General features: G+C 36.7%; 2 protein-coding genes across 2 annotated transcripts; one reads left to right on the top strand and one right to left on the bottom strand.

Annotated features, from left to right (window-relative positions):
• Positions 1-8,581: 8,581 nt before the first annotated feature.
• Positions 8,582-12,314, bottom strand: LOC114474786 (uncharacterized). The gene is made up of 7 exons (XM_028465304.1): positions 11,764-12,314; positions 11,362-11,482; positions 11,079-11,248; positions 10,838-10,983; positions 10,069-10,237; positions 9,806-9,924; positions 8,582-9,649 (listed from the first exon to the last, which is right to left on the bottom strand). The coding sequence occupies exons 1-7, from the start codon at positions 11,777-11,779 to the stop codon at positions 8,774-8,776; spliced, it is 1,617 nt and encodes a 538-aa protein (XP_028321105.1). The 5' UTR covers positions 11,780-12,314; the 3' UTR covers positions 8,582-8,773.
• Positions 12,315-15,961: 3,647 nt separating this feature from the next.
• LOC114474652 (transmembrane protease serine 13-like) lies at positions 15,962-27,742 on the top strand. The gene is made up of 13 exons (XM_028465082.1): positions 15,962-16,096; positions 22,282-22,456; positions 22,567-22,674; positions 22,993-23,157; positions 23,409-23,535; positions 23,697-23,792; positions 23,890-23,933; positions 25,199-25,361; positions 25,482-25,654; positions 26,417-26,515; positions 26,709-26,851; positions 26,955-27,107; positions 27,196-27,742. The coding sequence occupies exons 1-13, from the start codon at positions 16,079-16,081 to the stop codon at positions 27,208-27,210; spliced, it is 1,479 nt and encodes a 492-aa protein (XP_028320883.1). The 5' UTR covers positions 15,962-16,078; the 3' UTR covers positions 27,211-27,742.
• Positions 27,743-27,753: the final 11 nt, after the last annotated feature.

The raw sequence follows: 27,753 nt of genomic DNA, 5'->3' as shown, positions 1-27,753 counted from the left end.
CAAGAAAACACCTGAAAATAGTTATTGCCCTGCCTAATCTCACCTGTTAAAATGCTCTCATACGAAACAGACTCAATTATTTTGAAAATACTTAAAATATTGAACCTTTTTCCTTATAATTAAATTTTAGTTAATGCATTGATTAAAATGTATTCATGCAATTTTTTGTTGTTGTAATTTTACCTCCTTGTTTTTATGACCTGAAACATTTTCATTGTTACGACAGACATCATGCAACAACACGTTTCAAAAAAGAAGCTGATAATACTTTAATTAAGAAAAAGTATTTGTGTTTATTTCCTTGAAGTGCTTTTATTCACATGGCTAAAACATAGGTTGAGTTTGTATCTCCTCAAGCTGTGCAAAGGCAGCAAAAAAAAAAAGATGAACTAAAAGTTTCTATTTATAAAAACATGTGAAACTTATTGGACGTGTGCATTGTGTAGTAAAGTTGGTGTGGGTAATGATTTCCACTTCATGTCCATGGGGAGGCAGAGATGAGCTAAATAGATACAGTAAGATGTACAGGAATCGGACATATGGAAGCCCAAACACCAGAATACACAAATAAGTGTGTAAATTCTGTATGATCATTAAACCTTTGGTTTCATATATATGAACATGATCATTTTTGCTTTAGGTTTAGATTGAATTTTTTAGTCCATTCATTCCTGACTAATGTAAACAGAAAGAAAATCAGAACTTAGTTTTAGGGTTGAGAAGATAAGCATGTTTACACATTTCATGTCATAAAATTATACTTTTGCAATACAATGAGAGTTTTAATGTAATTTCAAACTGTATTTTGCAATTAGAATGACTTGTTTTTGTTGATCATTTACTGCCATTAACTCCTGCATTTAACATGTTTGATGTGCAAAGAAAGAATGATCTCCAACTGCAGCTCATTTTCTGTGGTTTGACTCACGTCTTTGTGTGAATCACTGTTGTTTTGTTAAGTGGCAGGAAATGAAACGCCACATTGAACTGATATCGTGTCGTTAGTGTCATGCCTTTAGAACTGTTTAAGCTGTATTATTATTATTATTGTTAAAAATACAAAAAAGTGTATTTTTCAACAACAAAAACTTTAGTAGTAAATAATTAGAATTTAGAGTGCACCTGCCTTGTCTTAATCTTGGGTTTGATGAAATACGATTAAAAAAACAAAAACTCTTTAAAAACAATTGAGTAACTTTAATTTTCCTGGATATATCTGTGTGTGTGTTCATCATACCTGTCAAGTTTTGGATTTGAAAATAAGGGAAATTTTCTGGCGTCCACTACCAGCCGTCCCACGTGCCCAACCAAGCTCCAGTATCCCTTATATTTTAATATAGGTGTACAAGAAATCTAAAATACCCACCTGTCAACCACTTACTGAATACAATTATGTGATTAGAATCTGGTAGGTCGACCTTTATTAACATTGAAATGCTGTGAACATTTCTACTAGGGCTGGGCGATATGGACCAAAACTCATATCTCAATATATCTTTTCAAAATGGTGATATATGATATAAATCTTGATAATTTTATCAAATAAAGTCTGACCAGAAAGACGATTCTTAAATTTGCTGATGCAAAATGCTACACAGGGACATTTATTAACAAACAGATATGTGACACTCAGAAATCTATCTAACTGAGCTTTACACACTGTTCTGAGAAGTAAAAGCACCGACTCCTGAAACTAGTATTTTGATACATAATAAACTATAATATATATATATATATATTGATATATGAAATATTATAGTTTTCTGTATAAAATAGAAAACTCGATACATCTTGAATCTCGATATATCGCCCAGCCCTAATTCCTAAATTATAAAACATCCTAAATAAAAACATAAATGTGTATATGAAGCACGTGTTTATTTAATATACTTACAGTTTATATACAAGTCAACACTTTGCATATTTACTGTTAATTTCACATTGTCTTTAAGTTGTGCATTTACATTTTATTTTCATTACATATTTTCTTTTAATTTCTCATGCTCACTCATGTGGTTCTCTGGTATTCACTAAAGACTTATTAGACACATTTGTTACAAACTTTCCAACTTTTGACACTTTTTGAAAACAATGTATATTTGTGGCGCTTGTGATTGGCTGGTTTTTCATGGTGACTTACGTCGTTCCTTCCGCTGTGAGAGACGTTAAAATCTCAGTTATTAATCTAACAGAACGTGTAACTGTGTCACATCCTGATGGTCTTTAGGAAGATAAACCGTGTCTCGCATTTACACCAGTTCTTAGTTTTTTTTTCGCCGGAACGTCTTCATTCACCATCTATTTTCTGAGTTGTTTCCGGGTTTGTTGCTGCTGTCAGCACTAATGTCACGAGAACTGCCACTCAGGCCATTTCAGGTGGCAGTTCTCAGGATGGCCGTGTGGGTGGGCATGCTGCGTTGTCTGCATACTGGAGCTCAAAGATGGTGTAGAGCGATGTCTTCGTCCTGGCCTGAAGGCGGCGTAGATTGAAGAGACCCCCATCTGTCCTGTAGCTGATGGCGATCCCATCCGCTGGTGACATGAACGATTTTAAAGAGTTCCTAAATCCCAAGGTTTTGGCTGACGGGCTTCTAAGCAAATACTAACTATCTTCTCAATACTATAATAAGTGCTTGTTTTTATAGAAGGGGCGGGGCTAACATTGGTGGTCTGTGATGTAAGAAACCACTAAAACTCGCAAACTACAATTCTCAGCATTTAATCTTAACAGCTAGGTTTCAATCCATAGAGGGCAGTCACTTTTACGTTTTACAACAAAATGTGTATTTCAATTTGGTCAAATTGAAATACTTTGACCAAAATGTCAGGAGATATACAATAGATTCAAAAAACTCCAAAATAGTTAAGCCCCACGCCTACAACTTCACATCTCACTTTACAGGAATCAACTCTTCCCCACCCTTCCATTTCTCTTCCTTGAATCGCTCCTCCCTGCTCTCCCCCCCCCCCCCCCCCCCCCCCCCCCCCCCACCTAGGTGTAACACTGCCCTCTCTTTTTATATTCTCCCTTTAATAAGGTGTTTCTTACCCTTCCTTAGGGAGGGCTGGTGATGGTCACAATTATGCAATAAAATAATGCAATTTATTTAATTAAAATAGCAAAAAAATAAAATGCATTGCTGTCTAAAAAAAGATTGCACTTCTTGTAGTGTTGACCTTTGACAGCATGTGCAGACAAGTTAAAAAAAAAAAAAAGGAGATATACAATAGTCAATCAACAACACTATTTCATACTTAAAAACTTTTGTTTTAGTTACTCTTTAAGCTGATGAAAACTTGCTCTGAATGTTGCCACGATGGGAGCTACAGTACATTTTTGCAGGTCATCATATACTTACTGACGCACAGAGACAGACAATCAGAAACCGACACAACCACCTTTGGTCTTATTTGAGTCTCAGATTATAGAAAAGGGTGTGTTTGTCAGTCTTTGTGCGTTGTCCTGCACACGTTGGCGTCCTGCTCTTATGTATCATGTCTTCTGGTCGATGGACATCAGCTGTCAATTGTGACACAAATTATACAAATTAGTAAATCAAAGTCAGTTTATTACGTCATTTATTAATTGTGATGAGAGACGAGATATTAATGTCCATTCTGTTTCAACCTTTAGAACTAAAAGGGACACTGGTAAAACAGGCGGGACTAAAAGGGAGAAGATGGACCGGTTTGAAAACATGACTGGTATGAAGACACTCAATAATACCTACGTGAAGAAGACGAGGTGGAGGCAGAACTTTATTTAGTCTCTTTACAGCGAGCTGAAATGATTAAAAACAACTTTTTTAATGTCATAAACAGAGTGAGAGAGATCCTGATATAAGGAACCAACTGTGAGAAGTAAAAGACTCCAGAGAACTACAGTTATCCTGGCCTGCCAGACATGGGGAATAATGGTAAGAGCCTTTCAACTAAAACAAAGCATTTCCCTTTAGTTTACATTGAGGATGACAAGCTAAATATGAATAAAATTATATGTTTTTGAGAAATATATTCTTTGCAGCGGTTTCTTTCTTCGTTCACTCTGGTAGATAAGCTTTTTTTGCTTTCTGTGGCTTTGTTGTGACTTTTTGGAGTCAGATTTACTGGGAACATCCAAACCAACCACTGTGTGTTGCTTTTCTCAGTAAAAGTGTCATTTAAATTCAAACAACTGGCCTCACTTTTTTTTTTTTTTTTTTTTGCTTCAATTGAATTACTGCTAACAAAAGAAAAAAAAACCCCACCAAAGGCGTGAAAAGGCAACTTCCCAAACATTGATTTTAGAGTAATTCATCTGAGAAAATCCTTCACGATAAAGGGTTATTGATTGAAGTTAGCCTGAGCAGACAGATCAATGTAATGCATGCCTCGTACAAGTCCAACAATGCTTATTTATAGCTTGTTTAATGCTTTGTCGAGCTGTCGGAAAATGTATAGTTTAGCTTGAATTGAATTTTCCTCCAACGGTGTTTGCAGGTAGCCAAGTGAGCTCGACAGCAGTGGGAGTCGCGGTGGGCTTTGGTATTCTGGGACTCCTTTTCACTGTGGCCGCTGTGCAGTTCTGCTGCAAATATAAATGTAAAAGCTACATGAAAAACTGCTGCAAGAAAAAGAGTGAGTAGCTGTTAAAAACATTTCACTAAAATCCCAGAATTAAAAAAAATAATCTAAAAATAGTAGCAGCAGGTAAAAGGTTCTGTTTGTATATTATTCATAATTATTAAATACGATTATTAAAAATTGTAATTATACATGAGAATAAGAATAAATGAATGCACGATAAACAACACCAGTTTTGATTCTGACATCAAGTTTTGATTTAATTTCAGTCATAGTCTTTTGACTAAAATGCAAATTATTTTTAGTCAAAATTTAATCAACAGGACTATTTAAAATAAGATAAGTCTTTATTGTCATTTGCATAATCATACAAAGTACGACATACAACGAAATTGGACCGCAGTCCCCCTCGATTCAAGTCACATTTTATTCACACACAATATGTAAATATATAAATAGGATAAAAAGTGAAAAGAGGCAATTCATTGAACATTTTTCATAATAAAACAGTATTAATAATAAATAATAGTGTAATTTTAGTCAACTAAATTACTTTAATATTTTATTCGACCAGTTCTATTACAGATTTCATTTCCATTGATCAACCTGATTTGGGATGGTATCGGTGTTTGTAAATACACACAGAAAGATTTGATGTGATCAATACGTAAGACCTCATGATCGCAGGTTCTGATTGGATTTGGTAATACAGTATGTGACGAAATTATAACTTTGTTTTTAATAGTTAACAAATATATCTATATATTTGAATAAATAGTTTTCTTTTTATGTCATAGTCTTGTTATTGCCACAAAAAAGTAGTAGATGAAAAAACATTAGTTAATAAAATAAAAACTGACCAACACTTGATTGATTGATTGAATTCCTTATTTTGTTTAACTCCTGAAACATAAGTTTAACAATAAGCAACAGTCCAACATGAATGGATATTAATATGATGTTACTGTGAATAATATTTAAGTTTCATAGATCAATATTTAGCAAAGCATCTTATTGCATTTAAAAAAAAAAAATTGTCTCTTGTTTTTTTTTTAGAGCCATCATTGAAAGACAAAATGATGACGTAAGTACCGCCTTCACTCACTGTTGAAAAGCTCTTTTTATAGTTTTTAAATTTTTACTTTATCTCTTACAGGAAGATGGGTGTGAAGAAGTCTCCTCCTCCTTTCAACATCAGCAGTGTCATAAAATAACCGTCCACGTGCATGTTTTTCTGGTTATTACCTCTATGATGTCACCATTGTCTCGTCATGTCCCTCTTCTAAACACTGTGTGTAATTTAAATGCGTATACCTCTATTTAAAGGCTTGGTATTTGCTGCTAAAATTGTGATCGTTGCTGGTTAAAGTAATTACATTTTCATTACTTTTACATTTAGCTGTGACAACCAGGATTCTGCCTCTTTAATGATCAAAGCCTGAAATCAAACACCTTCCTTTTATTAGAGCCATAAGCACATTATTGCATATGATTGTGTACATACCAATGTATTGTTGTCTTTTGAATGTATATATACATAGAAATGAAATATATAATTTGTCTGCACAAATAATTTGTGGGTTCTTGTTTCTTCAGAACACTAGTTATGAGAAACTCAAACTGAATGCGTACAGTGAAACAGGAAGATGTAATGCACTGTGCATTGGAAAACGTTTTTGAGGTTGAAAAAGACCTTTTCTGCTCTGCCACAGAAACCACTCACTTCTGCTTTCTTCTAAATAAGAGTACTTTAAATGTTTTTACCTTTTTGATACTGTTATGGTTTTCAGGTGAACTTTACTCATTGGTTTTTCAACTGATCAACTGATTTCTACAATTTGGCAAAACGAGAATCATTTCTGCCATAGTGGAATACTTTTGCAACATAGGCCTTTTAATAACCTGGGGGTCAGCAGTTTGTTTTGTGTTTGAATTTCAGGTTAATGTTGAACTTGTTTGTTGCCACACTGCGACAGGTTTCTTATCAGTGTCTGTGTTTGGGTTAAACCTTCGTTGTGTTTGCTCCCCCTGTCCTGAGTACATGTCTAAATCTCTCTCTCTGTGTGCTGTCACGTCCCCCTAATGATCTTCCTTCATTTCCTAAAGCGATACACAACCCATCACATGATAGCACTTTATATTTTCAAGCAGGGGTGAATTTTTCTGTTTCCTATGGATTATTGTATTATGTTGTACATACTGTTAACTTTTTCATTGTGTGCTTGAAATAAAACTAAAACTAAACTAAATATGATGATATATTAAAAAAAAAGACTAATTTATGTAACAAATGTCTTTGGAGTCATTTATATGAAGTTTTAGCCTTCAAATACATGTAATATCCCTTAATGTATATGTGGGTGTTGCCATTTTTGGAGAATTCATATTATTATATTATATATTCCAGGAGTTTTAATTAGTTAGAGGGTTCGAGATTTTTTCTTAGTGATCAAATGACCACGGAAACTTAAATTAAGAGTAAAGGTAACATCAAAACAAAGTGTTCTGAAAACACTTTTGCATTAGTAATAGCAAATTGGAAAAATTGAGAGCAGTTCGCAAAAGCCCATTACTTTTTTTTTTTTTTTTTTTTTTTTGGTCTTTTCATGAAATCTTTCTATTCTTGTTTTTACAAGAATTCTTAATCTTATATGAATCTCAAAGAAAACAATGGAAAACTCACACATCAGGTCAAGACATTTCAAAAAGAAGAAACTCCCCAAAAATCACGAGATTACAGGATTTCAGCAGCATGAATGGGCATGTAGAACATTGCCAAACACAGTTGCTCATGTGATAGTAAAATCTGTCTGTAAAGGTGGCACACTGTTACCCTACTTCTCTCTTCCTCATGCCACACATGAAACCAAAAGGAAGATTTTCCCACTTAGGTAAGTTTTTGTTTTCTCATCGAGGAAATTCACATTTGTGAGTTGTATTTTTGCTGTTAGTTATTTGCATATGGAAATCCCAAGAGCAGAAGTTATTTGTGATGCTTTTTTTGTTTTTGTTTGCAGCTATAACCCTTATTTTGTTTTCTTGTTTTTGCTTTACTTGGATTTTATTGAACCAAAACCAACATGACCATGCATTAAAGTCGTAGAATAAAACCTTTATTAATCCCATGATACAATAAATAAATATCAACATTCATACCATGCAATAAATAGCTTCAAAATCAACGTAGTGATAACAAATGGCTGTACAAAGATGGCACTAAGAAACAATTAAACCTAAACTACTGTAAATATTTCAGTATTGAACAACAAAAGTATATTTCCTGTCAAGCGGTTTCTCCTTAATCTTCACATTTGTTTGTTCAGAGTACAGTAGTTTTCATAGATTTACAAGCAGGAAATAGACAACCCTCATTTTATAATACTGAAGGGTAATGGCTTACTTTTTGCATGTGTGAGCATGAACTATTCTGAGTAAGGCATTTACATCTCTTTTAAGGAAGTTATAGCTTCTCTATAGCAGCTCTTTTACATTTTGATCATGAACCAGAGGAAAGTGCATCTCTCTAAGTCAGATATCAGGATGATTCTGCCATGCGCGTCTCACCTGTGGGGGATGTGACAAAAACACAAATTCATCCCCCTCAATTTTTACAGAGGGATTCATTGTTGAAAACGTATTGGTCCAGTAAGATTGATTGAATGGTGATCAAGCCAAATACAGCCAGCCATTTGATGAAGGCGCCATTCCGAGAGAATAAACAAAGAGTTAACAGCGACGAGTAAAGTGACAACGTGGCAAGAAAAGAGTGAAAAATTGGGCCAAAAGCAGTCAAGAATGGCAAAAAAATGGTTAAAGAAGCAACAAGAAAATGAATAAAAGTGTCATAAAGAACTTGCAAAAATGAAGGGAAAAGTAACATTTATTGGCAAAAGGAAGCTAAAATCTGAAAAAACAAAAATGTGTCAAATTCTTGGAAAAAGGTGCAAAAATGGCTAAAGAAAAAGGTAAAAAAAAAAAAAAAGGGTTAAAATGTTTCCCTTTTTGAGGTTTTCTGGGGGAATAATTGCAATTAAGACATAAAGAGCCACATGTGTAGTATTATTGACTTAATAAAAGCTTTATCATGGTTTTAGTTAATTCATTTAACAACTGTCGACTAAAATGGGAGTCGACGGTTGACCTACGCTTAGAACACCCTCACTCCACCCCTGGGTTCTGCGCTACTACTACATTACTATTTTTTTTACAGTCAGTCAATTTGCAGCTTTACGTCACAGAGAGAGAGGGACACGTTCCCCATATTGTTGTCCTGTCCACATTTCATCAGTGGAAGAGTGGACAAAGATGCTAGCAGAGGAAAGGTCTCCTTTGATTGTAAGAATGTTTTTTCCAGGTCCTCCATCCGGATAGTGTCTATATGTGGGTTTTTTGTATAGCCAGGAATTGGATTTTTGTCTTCGAGCGTTCCACTCACACTACATATATGTTTTTGCTGTTCTTCACGTGTGCGTCTGTTGTGGCACCAGCTGCACTGACCTGCCCCTGAGCAGATATAGGACTGTGGCCCTGCTCTGTATCCTGTGACCACTTTGGCTAATGTTGAGTCTCCATGTGTTTGATTGAGTCTGTCTCTGGTATCAGAGGCACTGACCTGCACAGCTGAGGGACTCTGTCTGTGATAATTACTCTGAGGAACAATTTCTATGCGAAAGCTTCTCTCATGCTCTTCCAGGCTCGTTGAGATAGTATTGGGATGGAAACCAATGCTTTCACCACTATCCTTTCTTCTTCTTTCCATTCTGTTAGTCCTCTGCACATTGTCCAGGGGGGTTTTCAATAGATTGCAGTTGGAGCTCTCTAGTCCACCCATACTCCCACACCCACTGTCTTCTTGTCTCAGCGAATGACCTTCTCCATTGTCTGATGCAGAGTTGGACTCCATGTCCAGCCCACTATCCACGCTGGCCCTCTGGCCGTGTACTTTCACTGTAATGTGGGTCCGTGGGACTTTGATAGAATGTTTCACGTCTTCTCTCGCACTTGACAGGAACCATCCCTTGTCTGTCACTACCTCCAGAGGAGCTTCACCAACAGTAAGTGGAAGCCATGCACTTACAGGAGATTTCTACACCAAGATAAGAAAAGAGGAACTCAATTAGGTACAACAGTATTTTTCATCTATGCTTCCTATCAAAGAGTATTTACTTTTTCTACTTCCTACTGAAAAATACAAAAAAATACACAAGTTGTAAAACCTCTATAATTAAATGTTAATCCTTACCAGTGCAGCTGGGGTTTTTGCTGAACTTCTCAAATAACAGCAGAGCATGGTTACCATAAGAACAATGATTCCAAGTACACCAACAGCAGAAACCAATATTTCCGCAGTTATTAACCATTCTGGAAAGAGAACAATTATAGGCACAAGTTGACACAACATCTCACAAAGCAGTTTTTACACAGAAATATTACTGTTACATTCATTAAATAACTTTTAAATGTTAACAAAAGGAAAAAAGTTACATAAAGATTTTTTTTTTTTACCTTCCTTTGGTAGAAGAAGACACTGTTTGGGGGAGACAATGCTTCTCTCCAATGCTCCGGCACCTTCAACCATAGCGCTAACACAATACTCTTTGCCCCATTGGAGAGAAGTAAAGGTTTGACTTCTTTTGTCCTCCCCTATGTCATCTCTTATGTAAGCTGTAGTAGTCTGAGGGATACAAAGAGGTGATAAAAACAACCTCAGACCTGAGTTGGTAACAGTCAATCCAGTCAAAAACAAGGCTCGCAAGCTGATTTTTATTCTTTCACCACAATTAATTATTGAAAAGGTTCATCAAAGTGCATAACTGGAGGGCTCATCCTGCGACCCATAACTTTTGTTGTGCTGAGCAATTTCTTAAGAAATAATTGGCTTTGGGGATGCTACAACATTAATAAAATTAGTTGTTTGGCGATGAGTCATACATTTTAAATTTTGTGTTTGAGTTTCTTCCTTCAGCAGTCCCACCTCTCACAACACCCCACCGTAACAAAAATGAACAGGCAACTGTTAAATGGGATCAGCCAATGTCAATAAAACGAGCACAGTTAAATATAGGTTTAAGTATCTCAGTTCCTTTACTTCTCTACAGTTTGTTGGTTTATATGTCTTTTCTTTGCCACTCGAGGACTTGAAATTCATATATATGAATAAGATCAGACTGTGGGGGAATATTTCAACCCAGGGCCAACCACAAAGGGTGCTAAGCTAAATCCAGTTAAAAGTCAGTATAGACCCTGTGTTTTACTTTGAACAAAATGATGTTACCTTATTTTCATTTTTTACATCCTCCATGATGATAGTGTAGATCAGGCCGAAAGGAAAGCATTCTTTCAGGATGGGTCTTTCATGAAATGAAACTGTTAGAGTGCTGGACGTAGAACTCAAAGTGAAGAAGGGAGGCCGTAATGCACCTATGTAGAGAAAATGAAAACGAGTCATCTTATAGTTTGGTTCCTAAATATCATGCACCGCTGGTGGTTAAGCAGATTTAAAACAAACATATTACCTGTATTTGGAAGAACTTTCTTGACTGACCACACAGAGGTTTGACCCTTCAAGACAAGCTGAACTCTGACTTTGTAGGCAGCGCGACAATCGTGTATAAAGCTGCTGAGGTCACAGGAGGTGCTTGTGATGTTTGTGCAGCTCGCCACAGCAGCCCATTCTTCACTGAGTCTGAGGACAGAGCACACTCTGGTCACCAAGGTGGTATCGGTAATCTCAAGAACATGTGAGAACTTTGAGTGACAAATCAAGGGTTATTACTGGGTTTCGCAAACAAAACTCACTTTGCCATTTGTACATTGTACTTGGAGATCAGAGGGGCACCCGCAGGTCGTTTCCAAGTTGCTGTCACCTCCCCTTCCAAAATATTTACCACCAGTTTGTCAGGCTGAAGAGCAATAACTCCTGGGATCAAGACCAACAAACAAATTAATACAACAAAAGTCGATTTTAGCAGATCCTTTAAAAAGTCAAGGAAATTAAATACATTACATTAAAGAGGCAGAGTTACATACATTAACAACACAGTATTATTCTAAATTAATACTTAACCTAATGAAGAAAATCACTTGATGAAAATTACATGACTGCAACTGAAAATTAAGTCTACAATAAATGTTATAGTGATCAGTCTATTCTTGTATACAAAATGTTATTAATAGTAAGCATATAAAATGGCTAAATACCTGACAGGGGTTTCATGAAGGCAATAAAAAAGGTCAAAATCACAGCTTTGCTTTTCATTTTCATCGTTGTTCCATAAAATAAATGTCACAATCCAAGCTGTAGATGCCAGCAGTCATCTGCAGAGAAACGTCTTCCATTCAACTCCTAATAAGTGATAAATATTGTTAAATCAGCTGTTCCTTAGCCATCGTCCAGTGTTCATCTGTGTCAGACAGAAACAGCAATTGTGAATTTCTTCCCCCAAAACTTCCCTTACACACACTGCCCTCTGATGATGAACTTCCTGTTGTATCTACATCAGTGACGCAGTTGTAAAAAGTATTTTTTTCTTCAGTTTCTATCTCGCCGGTGGTTCCCCTTTTGAGTTTCATTTAACTCACCCTGTGTCCTCATCGGGTTTATAGTGAATAGAGAAGTTTAAGGAAGTTTCAAAAATGGTCCCTTGACTTTCTAGGCAGATGTGTGATAGATTTTTTTTTATGAATTAACTTAATCAAAATACTAAATACCAGAGCACCATTTTAACTTTTGGTTTCCATGAGTTCATATATTTGACTTTCAATGAGGGTCATCCATTCATTGTTCAGGCTATGTGTTGCTCCCTCCGAGTTCAATCAAGGCTCAACTTAGTTCGTTTGTATTAAACAGCCATTTATTAACACGTCTTTGCATGTCGCATTCCATGCCGTCAGAACTATGAAAATAAAATACAAACTTTAATTAACTAATGAAAAAACACACACATATTACACATTTCACAAATAAAATACCTCATTGGCCGCATCAACTCCAAGGGAATAACTGAATTCTTCTTAAATGACAACCTTTATTGTCGTTTTATCCACATCTCTCAGACACCTTGTGCTGCTCTGGAGTGTGCCACAGCTACTGTACATATTTCCCCCAGCAACACAACAAAGCGGAAAAAAAATAAGCTCTCCCCCTGAATCTCTCTGTAACATGAATGTGTAAATATGAAATGTACCACTAAACTGAATATGAAAACTACTAACCGCCCTTTATGATAAAAACTCTGATGGCAGCTACACTATGGGTAGCTGGACAAACTCCAAAGTGATTCTTGCATTACAATCAGCACAGTGACAGGCAACTATTTTCTTTTCATTTCAAAAACCTAAATCCCTCAAATAAGATAAATTGGACTTTTGTGAAGTGAATTAGTGCATCAGGAATTAACCAGGGCGGTATTTCATCAAAGTGTTCTTAGTAAAGCCTGGCCTATGGTTTAAACCTGGTTTACCCAAGCCGTCCTTGACCACGCTGGCTTTTCCCATTCCATCAAACTCTTCTCAGCTTGGAGCTTCCCAGCTGAGCCGATCAGCTGACGGTGTTGAGCTTAAAGCTGTTATCCTGAGTTTCTGAGAAACATCTCAATGTCCCGCCCTAAAGAGCCTCACTTCCTCCCACTGCCTCTGCCAATCTACCAGAAGTCACGCCTCTACTTTTCTGCACGCGTATTGCGGATTTACCTGTTTGCTGTTGTGACGCGTGGCCTTGTTTCCGTACACAGTTCCGCATTCACTTTGATTGACAGTCTCAAAAACAGGAAGTCAAAGCCTATTGGCTGGGCGCACACGGCAATCGTTCCCATTTGAATAGGTGTCTATAGAACAAAGGCAGGACTTATATATATTAATGTACATAAATGACCACCGGCAGTAGACCATAGTAAAAGAATGATACATAAACATAGATTTCTCAGAAACTCCTGATATCAGCTTTAAGTGCTCGTCCCACGAGATCGATCACAGATTTAATGACTAGAGATGTGATGGCGCATGCGCTGCAGCTTTTACTCTGATTAAACAGCCAATAGAAACCACCGCTGAGACCAACAGGATGTGACATCATCTGTTACTGAGCAGTGAGAATATATTAAAAGGGTTTTTGTGGTTTGATCATCTTAAAAGTAGTAAAGGGTTAAAGTTGGTGTTATTTAGTCAATTTATCACAGCGAACAACTAAAGCATTGTTCGCTTATCAAACACACTGGTCATGTGAGCTGTACCTCACAATTCAATATATCATTTATGAGACTTGTGAGTGTTTGATGAATAGTTTGATGAAATCAGCACGAAAACATTCATTTAAAATAAAAAGAGGGATCAGCTCAGTGGTGCTGTGTGACGCTGGATGTCACGTCCAAAAGTGAAGATGCGATGCAGGAGAGCAGCGCGTACAGGAGGTGGAAACACAAGTGTTTCCATGTTTATGTTATTGTTCATATAATTATACTGTTGCTGGTTTATTTTAGTTTTTTTTTTGCACCACCCACCAAGTAAAATGTCTTGTTTTGTCAAAAAACTGGCAGTAAAACTGATTCTGATTCTGATCAAGTGTTCTTGGTGTCTTTTCTGTGAATGAGCAAAGAATGAATACAACACCGCCCTCTAGTGGTAACAATGACTGCACAACTAAAATAAATAAATAAAATGTGATTTTAGCTGTGCTGTTTTATATACTGTATGTCCAAGATAAAACTACTGCTTGCTTGCTCACATTCTGGGATACTAGTACAAAAGTCAAAGTAACATAGAGCCAATCTAACAGGATTGGCAGAAATAATAATACAGGTACGTATCAGGGGAGTATGTGAAATACTGAGAGAACATAAAGGGAGACAGGAGAACAATGATGATTTTCTGATCATGGGCCTGGAGTAGATAAGAACATCTATGAAACATGTTCTCAAGTAACAGCAGAGGAGAAAACAAAAAAACTGTGTAAGAGGAGGAGCTGCAAAATGGATGTTGGAAGCATGTTGAATGAGAATGTAAAAACTGTAAAGATGTTAAAAACAACGTTTGTCTTGCAAATATTCCAAAATGTGCAGAAAGATGTACCAAATGATTATAGTTGGACAAAAAAAGTCCCAAATTAATTTTAGAAATTTAGAAAAAATTTAGAAAAAAGTTCAAATTTTAGTTATATATATATATATATATATATATATATTTTTTTTTTTAAAATTTATTTATTTATTTTTAAATAAAAACTTGTTAAGCAAAGTTCATGCACAGATAGATTTTTTGAAGAATGTCATGACGATGACATGATTTGATTTACATTTTGGATTGGCATAACTTTTCACTCTGTTTTACATAATTTGTATTTGCAGTGGCAATTTTTGCACTTTAAATAGGAACATTTGGAGTTATTTATGTTATTTGACTTTAACTCTGCACATATACTTAATCTGGGACATTTTTAACTCAACAGGAATATTATTTATATATATATATATATATATATATATATATATATATATTAAGTTATCAACAGGAATATTATTTTACATATATATATATATATATGTATATATATATATATATATATATATATATATATATATATAGTGTTTTTCAAATTGGGGTGCGTGTGCCCCTAGGGGTACGCAATGGCTTTACGGGGGTACTTCAGAGTGAGAGATTGTAAAAAAACTCCAAATGAAAGCATTAAAAATATGGGGTTATATAATGTTTATTTTTGGTTAAAAATGATAATCATACAAAAAAAAATTACCAGTAACACACAGAACAACAACAAAGACACACTAAATGAGAGAAAATACACAAAATCACTACAAGATACACAAAAATAACAGAGAACTTAACCACACGACAACAAAAACACACACAATTAGAGAAAAATATACAGAATAATAAAAAGAACTGAAAAAACAACAACAACAAAATACACAAAATGACACCAAAAACACACACAATGATGAAAGAAATAATCTTGATTAGAACATGACCTGTAAATACAAGAGTCGGTCTTGGTGTGAGATGACAATAAATAAATCTATTCAGGAGGCACTAAATACTGTTTCATTCTAGTTATTTACATAATGAGATTCTGTAAAATGTGTGTTATCACTCGTTCTTTCTATCATCATACTCTATAGTTGATTTTTCCACAGAATTCTGAGCACAATGTGTTAGACAAGGGGCACCTGAGCCAAGAAAACATTGAGAATCACTGGTCTACCGTATCGTATCGTGAACTTTGTCTATCATCTCAACGCTGATAATTTGACAGTCCTCCTAAAGCCAGAACCGGTTGGGTGACTTCATACAAGAAGTTGTGTAGACACACCTTTAAAAGTCTGACGGAGGTTACATGTGGGAGGTCTTAGGCTAAAAGGAGGAGGAGGAACGATTTACCTGTGAATGTTTGGCTGAAGTTCAGTGATAAACCGTGTGGGAGCTTAGAGGCTGTTTCCCAGCGTAGAGACTACCTAACCTGGATGTGACTAAGCTCCGCCCACTTGCTCTCAGCTGTGTGAGTCCAATGGCAAAGCCTGACCCGGTAAGTTCTGTGTGTTTTCCCAGTTAAACAACCATTTCCTCTTTCATAATATATCCATAGTTTCTCTTTTTAGCTTTCTCAGTCAAGACTCAGCTTTTACTGGTTATCTTCTTTGTGATTTGTGTTGTTTTTTTTTTGTTTTTGTTTTCTTTTGCAAGTGAGTGTTGCTTCACAGAGAGTAGGGATTTCCATGTTGATGACAGTATGACTCAGTTTCTGTGAAGGATCCATTTCAAGCTTTCCTGTTTAAATGAAATAGTTTTTTTTTTTTTTTTTTTCCTCCTTGAGATTAACAAATGGGAAACATTTACCAGCCCATACAAGCTTCTGTAATTATTTAGAAATTTGTATTGTTATTATTATTCAACTGTTCAAATTTTTAAAAAATGATGCTTCGAATGGAGAATTTTTATTATCATTTGTTTAAATATTTTCACTGTAACCTGTAAATTATTCACAGGGATCATTTTTGATCGATGAACAGTATTCTAATATGCTCACATAATTTATTCAACACTAAAGGGCACTCCAATCTCCCACAAGTTATTAACTTTATATTGTGCTGTATGATTAATGTGACACTGTGAAATGTTGGGGCCTGATCTTTTGAGTTTCCAGTATTTTTCCATTATTATGGCTATTTGTGGACTATGATCATGTCGGCTCCATTGGAAACGCTGATGATTGCATCCCTTCACCTACTGGTGCTAAGCTGTCTTACCAGGATGGATGCTGCCCTCGGGCGTTTTTTTTGAAACCTGATCAGGAAGCTTTGGAAATGGTCTTATGATGTGCTTTTGTCAATGAGTCCACAAGCAGCTTATTCACAGCCATCGTGACAGGTTAACACTTTTGGTTTAAAAGCTGCACTCTGAGATAGAGCTATTACTGTTTGACAACGACTAAAACAATTCTGGGAATTTGTGCTACTTGTTGTCTGTCTTCACTTTACATATGTTTATAATGTACACTAAATGCTTTCTGCAGTTATCCACAGGTGGATTTCTTTTTAATATTAATTGTAGGGGTGTCCCAATCCGATATCGATATCAGATATCGGATTTTATCGGACTGCATTTAAAATCTCCAATATATATTATATTTATTCAATTGTAGAATACTGTAGATATTATGTTGAAGGTTAAAATGTATGTAACCAATTGGTTAATAATAAATGGGTCAGTTTTTCTTATACTGTACCTACTGTTGCTGACTATTGTTCTCTGTTTGAGTAACATCCCTTTAACAACATTCCACACTACAAAATAAGTAATAAAAGTATGTATGATTCATGCTGATATCGATACTGATATTGGCTGCAATATCGGTATCGTATTGGAAGTGAAAAAGTTGTATCGGGACATCACTAATAAATTGATATATGTTGTTACTCTGAAAATGAAAAGCTGCATTCAAAACGAATCCTACAATTTTAAAAGGGCATCTCATCATCTCTTCTGTGTTGCTTTTGAATGATAAATAGAATCACTAACCTAAAGCTGCTTAACCAGGTAAATGACATTTTTGAAACTGCACCTGTCTTTCCACAAGCCAAAGTGTACATATTGTACATAGTGTTTACGTCTTGTACGTGTGTGATCCACAAGTGAAAGTGTACATAGTGCTTATGCCTTGTATTATTTAATTCTATTGTATTTTTTCAACATCTAAATTTCTTATCTCATAAACAGATCAGAACAAAAATGGCTTGAAGCGAATCAATTGCGCTTTGAACGTATTTCTATCGAAATGTTTTTTTGGGCAGGAGCCTTGTAACTATTGTGAAATCTCATCCTGTGAGACTTTGCAGCAGGAAGATGGACGCTCCAAACCTCCTTATAACACTCTGTATTCCATTGTTGTTTCACGTCTAATGTGCCAGTAATAATTTTTAATTATGACGCTAAGAAATGTCCCGGTCTTCTCTTCTGTCACGTACCGTCACATGTTTTCTCGGACAGAAGTGGTCATGTGACCAGGTACCTCACATCATGTGACCATGTACGTCACGTTCTGTGACGTGTATTTGCGGAAAAAGTGTTACACATTTTAATATTGAAATGTGGTAAATTCCTCCTTATGAAAGCGTAAAAACGATATTTGAGTTTTTTTTTCCATTGCCAGTTTTATTGCGCTATTTAGATTTTGCGCATTTCCAAGGGTAATGGAAACACAGCTACTGTCTTGTCTTGCAAAAAACACAAGAAATCCCAGTAGGAATTAAGTAAAAACATTTCACTTCGGCACCGTCTTCGCATTACGGGACTCCATAGCGCAAAACTTTTCAGGAGTTTGATCTCACATGATCATTTGGCAACAACCCGTTTGTTTATGGTGGAAACAAAAACTCTTGAGCTGCATATTCTACCCTTGATAGTTGTTTGTGAGTAAATCCCTATTGGAGGATTTATAACAACAACTTTTGGATGACATGCAGGTATATTTTTAACAATGTGGGTTATGTGGTCAAGCAGCTTTAACCCTAGTCACGAGCATTTGAATCCAAGCTGTTGACTTTAGGAACAGGTTTGTTCAGATTACTGATCAGAGTAGATGCTGTATAGTTTTCTACACCTCCTTATCCAGTAAAAGGGTGGCAGGGCACTAAGGGCAGTGTTGGAGCTAATACCAGTTGAGATTCATTGATCGAACCTCAGTTCATTATAGGTCAAACAAACAGACAGAAAAGCATCGGTCCAACAGCAGGTCTCAAAGTATGAACCCCACACTGTGGGGGACTTCAACATTCCCCAAAGTAGAGCTCATAAGGACTAGCAAATAGTCCTATTAAGATAATAGCACTACCATTCCCTTTTTATAATTGCCATCTGTAATGTATTTTGTTGATTTCTGTATAATGTAATTCTCATTACAAAGAAAAAAAGCTTACCAAGTTAAATTGTCATGTGAATGATAAGCAGAAAGTCTGTTCAAACAGGTTCTGTAGCATTACATTCTGACAATGTAAATGTCTTAAGTTTCCACTGGCTGTGAGATAGCTGAGCACTATCACAAGCATGCAGGAACTGTTGGCCTAGTCCAGGCAATATGAAGTAACCATTATTCTTATTGTTGTGAAGAGTGATACAAAAACACTCGATTTGGAACAAGTGGTGAATGCCTCTATACTGGCTAACGATAGACCAATCAGCAACCTTCCATTCATGGCCAAGATCATCGAGAAGGTGGTCTTCAACCAACTGAGTCAATTCTTAACGTTCAGCAAAATATTTGATACATTTTTTTCTCATCACAGCACAGAAACTGCTCTTATCAAAGTGATCAATGACATAAGGTTGAACACTGAGGAAAAGTGTCTGTTTTCATTTTATTGGATCTAAGTGCTGCATTTGACACTGTAGATCGTACAATTTTGTTGCACAGATTGCAAACATGGGTTGGACTAAATGGAAAAGTAATGCAATGGTTTAAGTCCTACTTGGAGGAGCGAAGTTATTTTGTAAGCATTGGAAACTTTGAATCTGACAGATTACCAATGTCCTGTGGGGTTCCTCAGGGCTCCTTTTTTGGACCCCTTCTGTTTAGCCTTTATATGCTTCCTTTAGGACAAATTTTACAGAACTGTAAGGTTGATTATCAGAGCTACGCAGATGACACACAACTATATCTATCACTGAACCAGATGACTATGGTCCCATAGAGGTGTTGTGTGACTGAAAACTTCCTTCAACTAAATCAAGACAAGATGGAGGTGATTGTCTTTGGTAACAAGGAAAAGAGGACTGCTATCAGCGAGTATCTTGAGTCTTGATCTCTAAAAGCTAAAGACCAAGTCAAAAACCTTGGTGTTCTGATTGACTCAGATTTGACATTCAGCAGTCAGACCAAATCTATTACAAAAACAGCCTAAAGAACATTTCCAGAGTGAAAGGTTTAATGACTAAGAAAGATCAGGAGAAACTGGTCCATGCTTTTATCTCCAGCAGACTGAACTATTGTAATGGTCTTCTGACAAGAATCCCCCAAAAGAGCATCAAACAGCTACAGCTGCTTCAGAACGCTGCAGCTCGGGTCTTAACCAGAACAAAGAGGTCAGAACACATTACTCCAGTTTTAAAGTCTTTACACTGGCTCCCAGTCAGCCTCAGAATAGACTTTAAAGTTCTGCTGCTGGTGTATAAATCTGTGAATGGGTTTGGTCCAGAATACATCAGTGAGATGTTAGTCAGGTATGAACCCAGCAGGTTTCTCAGATCTATGAACACAGGTCAGATAGTGGAGCCCAGAGTTCACAGTAAACATGGTGATGCTGCTTTTAGTTGTTATGCTGCAGAGAAGTAGAACAAACTGCCAGCAGAGCTGAAGTCAGCATCTAATGTGAACAATTTTAAATCAAAGTTAAAGGCACTTTTTTTCGCTACTGCATATGATTGAGAGAGAGATTTTTGGTCATGTTGTTGATGATATTTGTTGATGATTTTAAATGTTTTTACTGATGGTTTTAAATGTTTTGTTGCTTACTTTAATGTTCTTATTGATTTTGAGCTGTTGTCTGTTGCACTTTTTGATTATGTAAAGCACATTGAGGTGCCTTGTGTATGAAATGCGCAATACAAATAAACCTGCCTTGCCTTGCCTTATCTTAAGACATTAAAAAATAGGTACTGTATTTGTACTTTCATAGGACACTTGTAAATGTTTTATATCATAAAGACAAAGGCAGGTTTGTTTGGTTGCAAAGATATAAGGTGAAACGTCACACCACCTTTACCCTCCCTATAACAAACAAATTAGATGCAAACCAGCAATGAGTAAATCATTTGGTTGCCTTCATACAAAGCCAACACGTTGCTCTGATTTTCATTAGAACCTTCTCATTTTAATTTTTATATCTATTTGTACTGCTGAGTTAAGCTACATATCACATGTTTGATCAAGGGTGGTATTAATTGCACAAAATGATCAGATGCAACACAAAGTCTTGCATGCCGTAAAAAGTAACCACTGACCTAAATGACGTCTTTGATCCAAATGGAGCTGTCCTGCTCACTCAACCTAAACACAGGTGAGCTAAAATTCCCTCTCCGTCACTAGAAGTTAAACATTGTCAGGTGAATCAGAGGCTTTCTTTACTCTTTGCAAATAACTAACATTACTAGGCATCCCAAATTTAATCATTAATCAGGGCTATAGGTTGAAACTAATTTTACTGCACGATGGATATTTTTTATTATATTTTATTACTGTCACCAGCCCTCCCTAAAAGGAGGGGTAAGCTGAACTTTAGTGGGAAGAAAATTGTAAAAAAAAAAAAAAAAAAAGAAAGAAAAAGAGGGCAGTGGGAAATAAAAGGGATAAAGGAATTAGGGAGGACATGACAAAGAGGGATGAGAGAGGCCTTTTTGGTTGAGCTGTTGGTGTAGTGTTTTGCTACTATTATGTTCAGATACCACAAAGAGTGAACAGAAGGAATAGATGTGTGCCTCTAAGTGTGACAGAGGTACTTGCCGATAGCAAACATTTATAAGTAATGTCCAAACAAAAGCTGTCCCAAAGCTCCAGGAACGCCTGTATCTCCATATCAGTGCATGTAAGAGCCGCTATTAGAGGCCAGCGCACCACCTAGGACCCACCAGACCAGCTTGGCAGGTGGCCCCCGAGGGGATCCGAGGAAGCCTGTAACACCCCCATAGAAACCGCCCCACCCCGCAGAGGCCTCACAGACCTCAGGCCTCACAGAGATACTTGCCCAACCAGGAAGAGACTGTGTCTGCACTCACTTTTATCATGAGTCATTCACAATGACTTCATTCTTCCAGATGACCTTCGTGGTAGTAACCCTTTCAGTCCAAACCTTAGTATCTGTATTCATTCTTAGCCGTTACCACTTGGGCTAAAATGACAACAATCTAAATATTGATGAAATCCTTTTTCAACAGAGAAGATATTGCAGATAGAAACATTAGGAATAAAGATTTTCTTTTACTAGCTTCCAGGGTAGAACATTTGCATACTAGGTCGTTATTCTGGTTTCTACTATAAATACAGGATAACAATTGCTTGTGTGGATTAAATACAATCCTTTATTTCCGTGGCAGATGTGATTATCTTTACATTTTCCAATTTATTATTATTAAAAAAAAAAAAAACTTTTGATTTTACCTCTCATTTGCTGCTGAAATGAACTATATTAACTTGCCCCTTTCTTTATCATTCTCTCCTAGAACTCACCTCCCCCTCCTTACTACACACTTGATTTACACACCCAGCCCCCCCTCAAGTCTTATGAGGAGGTTGTGTACGGCTATAAACCCGACCAGAAACCCCAGTCCCACCCAAATTACATTCCACAGTATCCACCAACTGTGGTTGGTCCACAAGTGACACAGCCCAACATACGTGAGTAAAATCCTTTATCTGACAATAATTACAAACACTGCTGGGGATATTTCGGGTCTGATAATTAAACTTTAAAGTTGACTGCATGTTTATGTTTTTTCTGTACCCAGCTCACCAAAAGAGAAATCGATGCCGTCAGAATAATGCCCAGTGGTATGGTGGTGCCCTGGCAGCCCTGGCCTTACTTACCTTGTTAGGACTTGCGATCTGGCTTGGAAGTATGCTGCCATTTATTTATGTATTATTTTGGGCTAAACAGAAAATATGTTGAGACTTACTCATGAGTTTTGATGGTTACTGGGCTTCAATTCCCTGTCTTTTAAGTAATGTCACACAAAAGGGAGAGTTTTTTTTTTTTTTTTTCACCGAAATACATGAGCTTAGCCATGTTGAGTAGTATTTTCTATGGCCATGCATATGTTGTTAGTCATTTAAGCCTGTATTATTTTCGATGATAGCATTTGGACTTTTTGCAAAAGTAACTATATAATATACATAGGCCAATGAAACTCTCATAATTCTATCCTCAATCACAGTTCGTTATGGCACTAGGGGAACAGTGGCCATCATCTATTTTGAGGAGAGTGAGGATCAGGGAAGCGAGAGCGCTCCTTTGCCTGACTTTGACACATGTTCCAACAATACTGTTCAATGTGATGCAATAAGGGACTGCAGCTTGAGCTCAGACGAAGCAAATTGTGGTGAGTAAACATGTAGAAATCTCAGATATTCTACCAATCCAAATACTATCAACATTTCAAACAAATCGAAAGGCATTTCATGATGAGCTGAAATTAATGAACTGCTTCATAAGCCTTAAGAATTATGTTTTAGTCAGCATAGAGCCAAGCACTGTTTTATTAAAGCTTTTACTAAATGCAGTTATTGTTTGCAGGTAGAATTGACTACTGACATCACAGTGTAGCATGTTTCTTTTTTGTGTTATCTCCAGTGAGGTTCGGTAGGAACTTTGGTCTGCAGGTCAAAACAGCTCAAGATGGTCGTTTCCTCCCAGTTTGTTACCAAGGCTGGGATCAGAGCAATGCCGATCAACTTTGTGCTCAACTAGGATTTGGAAAGTAAATAAACCATGCCTTTTAATCTGTTCACTTTTAGAACTCAACAAATAAAATGTTTTTATCTGAGCTTCTGTGTCGAATGCTGCAAAAAGAGTGAATTACTGTATGTATGTGCAATTTTACCTTTTCAACCTCCTAATCCCCTCTCTGCCTATTTCCAGGTCTTTTGTTAGTAATGTAATTGTTTCCCAGGAGACAATTGGTTTAACACTGACGGGTGAACCATCTTCTCTGATCCAGGGTTCGGTAAACGTCAGGTGTGTATCTGTACGTGTGAAATCTATTTGTAGACATTGACATTGGTGTCGTTGTGTGTTGACTTGTTTTTTTTCTCTTGATTGTGGCATTGCACAGTTCTTCCTGTCCAAACCAGCAGACGGTCTCCCTGCAGTGTGTTGGTAAAAGTCTCCATCTGTTCCTTCAATCATGTGTCATACACAAAGCTCGTCTGCTTTCTATGTTAGTCCTTCTCTTACCCATACAGGCTGCATCTGCAGGGTAACAGGGGAACAACCCTCAATATCAGACAATTTCCTGTTTAGAAATCTTTCAAAATCTGAACTTTATCCAAAAAAAACATCCGCACATCCTGCTAATGTTTTTTCCTTTCAAATTTTCCTTGTGATACTAAAAAACAATAAAATAAATAAATAAACTAATATTAAATCTCTGATATATGCTGTGGGTAGAGGTAAACTGGCCATCTGGCATACCGGGCACTGTCCCTGTGGGCCGGTCCGGTACGCTACATTTTTTTGTTTGTTTTTTTCGACGAGTGAGTAAAGGCAGATATGTTAACAGGTGGCCAATTATGGTCCAAAAGTGGCAAAAACGTGGCAAGAAAAGATTGAAAAGCGACTAAAATGTGCCAAAAGCAGTCAAGAGTGGCCAAAAAATGGGCAAATAAAGAGGACCCAGGTGGTATGTAATGACAAATAGTAGCTTAAATGTGCAAAATGTGGCAAACATTAGTGAAAAAGGGCAAAAATGTGGAACAAATAGAGGCAAAATGAAGGGGGAAAAAGGAAACAAGTGGTGATTATTGGGCAAAAGTTAGCTTGTTTTGATGAAAAGTGGCCCAAAAAATTAAAAAAAGGACAAAAATGTAATTAAAATGTCAAATTGAACTTATGAAAATAGGGGGAATGATAGGGTGTTTATTGGCAAAAGGAAGCTGAAATCTGAAAAAAGTGTTTGAACTTTTTGAAAAGGGGCAAAAATAGGACAAAAGAAGTTGCAAAATGGCCAAAGAAAATAGGTAAAAAGAGGTTAAAAAGTTTCCACCTTTTAAGGTTTTCTAGGGGAATAATAATTAAAATTAAGACATAAAAAGACACATGTTGAGCATTATTGACTTAATAATGGCTTCTACATGGTGTCCACTGATTATGTATTGGGCTGTTCTGGATAGAAAAGGCCAGGGCTGAATTTATGTCCCAGTCTCCACCCCTAGCTGTGGGTAAAAAAGCACAAAATATGAGCATTATTGAACAACGGGAAAATCTCTTGCTTTCTCTTTCTATGTGCATATATGACCTTCTACCCATCAGATAGCATTCGCTCTCGCTCAACACTAGGCAGACCAGTTGGCACTTGAAAATATTCACTTATTTGACAGATTTTGTAAAGATGCGCTTTAAATTGCATTGTCTCTGATTCCCAGACTGCGGTAGGCAGCAGTCCACATCTCGGATCATCGGGGGCAACAAAGCTGAAGCAGGACAGTGGCCTTGGCAGGTGACGCTACACTTTAGGGGTTCCCACGTCTGTGGAGGAGTATTGATCTCATCAGATTATGTGGTGACGGCCGCCCACTGTTTCCCAAGGTAACTTATACAAAACATGGTTTATTGTAAGGCGTGCCCTTAGTTATGAATTAAAAGATTCAATGATAAGATGCTATGGCTTCCTCTACACACTAAAGCTTTCTTTCTTTGTCCTAAAAGTGACTCGTCTCTCTCTGTTGATAACTGGAGAGTGTATGGTGGAGTGGTGTCTCTTGATGCACTTCCTGAGCCATATTATGTCAAGAAGATCCTAATCAGCGAGCAGTACAACAGCCAGACTAATGACCATGATGTTGCTCTTCTCAAACTTACTTCTTCAGTTACTTTTGACGGTGAGTCATTTTAACGATATGTTTGACAGTTCAGATCTGAGCATGTGTTCCAATGGGACCAGTTTGCTTTGAGAACATTTTTTTTGTTCTCGTCATGAGGAGAAAGTGGCATATTTTATTTTCAGTTGCAGTGAAATGCTTTAGTGCTTCTGCTTCATAACTTTTAGGACATGTTAAACATTTTTAGGCTGGGTTACCGGACTCAAAACACCACTCACTTTGTTGTTGTTGTTTTTCCTCTTCTTCTTCTTGTTGTGTACACTAGTTAAAATCGCTACTCCTCTGTTATTCGTGAACGGATTGGGCTGAAATTTGGTAGGTATAATCTATGGATGTGTACGCATAGACGCTCAGAGCCCGATTTTCGATTTGGGGCCCCAAAAGAAAAAAACAAAACAAAAGTCGATTTCGTATTTATTTGCTAGTCAAATATTACGACGGTTGATGGTACCGAATCATTGGCACATACCAATATATAAATGGGGTCCATTACCCCGTACGTGTCACGGGGGCGTCAGCAAATGCCTACTCCTTCGTTAGTTCTCGTTAGATCAGAATGCAGTTTGGTATGAATACTCTATGAATTAATATGATGAGCCGCACGGAGCCTTTTTTTTTTTAAATGGTGTTAAAATTTTCCCATCCCATTGTCTAAATGTGTGCCCAACTTCCTGCGTTGCTGTTTCAGTATGACTTTCATTTTTAGCACAAAGTGTTCCTGGTGTGTGGCAAGACTTCATCATTCTGTTTTTGTTAATACAGACAAAGTTCAACCTGCATGTCTGCCATTAACCGGCCAGACATTTGCTCCGGGAATGCAATGCTGGACCTCAGGTTTTGGAACTACTGACGCAAATCAAGGCAAGGACTAAAACCTACCAGTCGTGACAAATTGTTTGGTGCAGTTTTAAATCAAAGCACATTTATTATTCTTTGACAGGTTTTAGAAATGACATATAATGATGACATTATGATCTGCTACAATAGTAATTATTTGTAAAAAAAAAAAAAAAATGAACATAATTTCTAATTACTTTTTTGTATTCAAAATTAGCCGTTGCCTCCAGTGATCTGTTTGAGGTGACTGTGGACATCATCGATTCAAGAGAGTGCAACAGTCCAAAATCGTATAGAGGTCAAGTGACCAAGAACATGCTCTGTGCAGGAAAGATGGAAGGTGGCAAAGACTCCTGTCAGGTATAAGCTGGATATTTGTTTTCCATTTGCCTGTGAAATATTCATGGTTTATGAAGCATTTGTCTGAAAGCAATGAAAATAATGTTGAACTGTATCTTGTCAGGGCGACAGTGGTGGGCCGTTGGTGTGTGAGGGAGAAAACCGATGGTTTCTGGCAGGGATCACCAGCTGGGGTTCTGGCTGTGGCCTCAAAAACAAGCCTGGTGTTTATACCAAAGTCAGTAGTGTTCTCCCCTGGATTTCTAGCACCATGCAGGTACATGATCAGCATCAGTGAGAGTTTCACATTTAAAGCAGATTAATCACTTTTTTTTTTTTTTACCGTATTCTTTGCTTTTTTGCAGCGAGAAGAATTTTGATCTCACCAAATCGTTTGCTGGTGTTTCCTTATGAAGTCGTCTGCACTAGGGAGCATTTTTGTGAGATGGAGTGATCTGAAAAAAAAAAAACAACAATGAATGAGTGATTATTAAGAAAGTATTGGGAAGTTAGCAGCATCAAAAAAAATCTGAATTGAAGCCATACTTGTACTATTACCTGTTAGGTTTTTTGTTTGTTTTTGTTTTTTTTGAACAATATCTATGCAACGTTAATCAATGCACTGACTAATTACTGTCTTACAACCTCTCAATATTAGGTTTACAATGTAATTGGAAGACAATCATTTCCTAAATTCTGTCAATGACACATCTTATGCTTTTTGTTGATTTGTCTTTCAATAGAAAAAAAAAAATGAGACACTTTATATAGTCATGTGAAGGAAGCAGAGGTCATTTCTGAGCACTACTGGTATTTTTATAAAAACTGTTTTTGATGGATTGTGTGTGTACGCATACCTTTGTCAATTTTTCATCACTGAGCCTGTTTATAATAAAGATGAAGCAAAAACTCTGATGGAGTGG

Source organism: Gouania willdenowi, chromosome 13 (assembly GCF_900634775.1).
Source record: "Gouania willdenowi chromosome 13, fGouWil2.1, whole genome shotgun sequence".
NCBI lineage: Eukaryota > Metazoa > Chordata > Actinopteri > Blenniiformes > Gobiesocidae > Gouania > Gouania willdenowi.
Note: the sequence above shows the minus strand (reverse complement) of the source record. Positions and strands in the feature narration are given on the sequence as shown.

Bases quoted from the DNA above. Each gene is read 5' to 3' on its own strand.
- LOC114474786 (XM_028465304.1), bottom strand. The intron at 11,249-11,361 runs GTGAGTTTTGTT...CTCTGTCCTCAG, and splicing joins TACAATGTACAAATGGCAAA to ACTCAGTGAAGAATGGGCTG. The intron at 10,238-10,837 runs GTAACATCATTT...TGTATCCCTCAG, and splicing joins ATGTAAAAAATGAAAATAAG to ACTACTACAGCTTACATAAG.
- LOC114474652 (XM_028465082.1), top strand. The intron at 22,457-22,566 runs GTGAGTAAAATC...TTCTGTACCCAG, and splicing joins AGTGACACAGCCCAACATAC to CTCACCAAAAGAGAAATCGA. The intron at 26,852-26,954 runs GTATAAGCTGGA...GTATCTTGTCAG, and splicing joins GTGGCAAAGACTCCTGTCAG to GGCGACAGTGGTGGGCCGTT.